Below are 2,113 nucleotides of genomic sequence, written 5' to 3' on the forward strand. Positions count from 1 at the left end.
ATTAGTTATAATAAAAATTCATATACAATTATTTTTATAAAATTAATAAAAATTATTAAATAATAATTTAATAAAAAAATATTAAATTATTTAACTGTTATTAACTATCAATTTTATATAAAAATAGATACGTACATATAGGTTTTTGTCATCAGCTAATAAATACAATAATCCTTTAATCAGAATTATTCTCAAATTGAGCCTCTATATATAGGTAACAAGTATCGCTTGAATTTATATGTAGGCATGGAGTTTATCAGCTTTTTAATGGTTGGGCAGATGGCACTGAATATGTAACTCAGTGTGGAATTGTCCCAAGAAACAGTTATACCTATACGTTCAATGTAACCGGGCAAGAGGGAACTCTCTGGTGGCATGCTCATTCATTTGATCTACGTGGCACTGTTTATGGTGCTTTCATAATTCGTCCTCCACTGGGTTCATCATATCCATTTCCTCAACCATATCAAGAACTTCCAATATTATTAGGTATTATTCACATTTTATTTTCTCTGTTTCCTGCCCTCTTCCTTCTTCTTATGTTATTTTTCTTTACGAAAATATTTAGGAGTCAAAGTTTGAGAACCAAAAATAATTATAATTTTTTTTTCTTTTATTTATATGCATTAATAAATGTATAATATTAATTTTAATGAGTGTGTAATTATAAATATTAGACACATAAAATTATAAATATTAAATTAAATAAAATTAAATAATTTTATATTATTATCTTCCTAGACTTTAGCATTACTCTTCCTTTATTAGCATATAACTTTCACATGTACTAAATTATTGTCAATTTGCATTATTATTTTAAATAAAAAAATAGTAATTAATTTAAATATAAAAAATAAAAATTTAAATAAGTTTTTAATCCCTATAGAAACATGAGAATAATTCCAAAAGAGTGAGAGGAGTTATTTTGGTCGTGAGGTGTGTAGGTTGTATTTGTTAACAATATTATCACCCATAATAATAGTATAGGTATTCATTATTTATCTATTTATTAATTTATTATTTTATTTATTGAATATATATTATAATAATAATAAATTTGAATTTTTTTTTGGGTGAGATAAATTTGATATATTTTTCATTATGGTAAGCATTTTAATAATTTCTCCATAAACTAGCATTTCTGCAACTTGCATTGACGTCAATTTCAAATTGGATGAATATTGTTTCTAATAATCCGTCTCCAAATTTCAGCATTTTATGCAACGAATATATATAAACGGGGACTTTTTAGATAAAAGAAAATTGACTGGTATTAGTTCAAATACAAAGAAAAAATTGTTGGTTATCTAATATTTTTAATATAAATTAATTAAACTATAAGTGAAATATATATTTTGGATATTTTTTCCTTTAAATTGCAGGTGATTGGTATAATGGTAATATCGTAGACATCGAGATAGAAGCACTCGCTGAGGGTCATGGTTCTAATTATTCAAATGCTTACACCATAAATGGCTTTCCGGGTGATCTCTACAATTGTTCACAAAATCGTACGTTGCCTCCCTCTCATGCCTAATTTGTAATATATACATATAAAACTTTCATTTACGTATTACCTTATCAGAAATAAGTTGCAAAACCGTTTGAGCTCGTTATTTCTAGTTAAAGAAAACAACTATTACTCTTAAGGATAGAGTTAACAAAAAACTGTATTAGATATATAATTATTTATGTATTTTTTTTATAATTTAAAAATTTTTAAAAAAGAGATTTCATGATAAAATATTAGATCTTTTATAGCAAAAAAATTTAGAGATCAATCATTATAAATTACAGTGATCTCCCAAATAATATTCGATCAAAATAAATTATTTATAAGAAATTGCGACATTATAACAATTTTAAATGATAATTAGCTTAGAAAAAATGAATTAAATTAGATTATATTCTGATAATACCTAATTAAGCGAACTATTTGAGCACTCATAAAATTACATGAAGTAATCAGTATTTTTATACTATCCATTTTGTGAATTAAAATGTGATAAATGTCATACTAATAACTAAAATTATTTTTTAAAATATTTTAAAAATTTGTAAAACATATTATCAAATTTTATGAGTACTGATATTTAAATAATAAGTCACGGTG

The 2,113-nt window shown here is 23.7% G+C and overlaps 1 protein-coding gene across 1 annotated transcript in view; it reads left to right on the plus strand.

Annotated features, from left to right (window-relative positions):
- Window positions 1-2,113, plus strand: part of LOC107637847 (laccase-7-like) — an 11,639-nt gene that overhangs the window by 7,013 nt on the left and 2,513 nt on the right. The window contains exons 3-4 of the mRNA XM_016341129.2: window positions 245-489; window positions 1,383-1,511. Coding sequence (XP_016196615.1) covers window positions 245-489; window positions 1,383-1,511 — 374 coding nt within the window. The remainder of the gene's footprint in view (window positions 1-244; window positions 490-1,382; window positions 1,512-2,113) is intronic.

The sequence above is a fragment of the Arachis ipaensis genome, chromosome B04 (assembly GCF_000816755.2).
Source record: "Arachis ipaensis cultivar K30076 chromosome B04, Araip1.1, whole genome shotgun sequence".
Taxonomy (NCBI): Eukaryota; Viridiplantae; Streptophyta; class Magnoliopsida; order Fabales; family Fabaceae; genus Arachis; species Arachis ipaensis.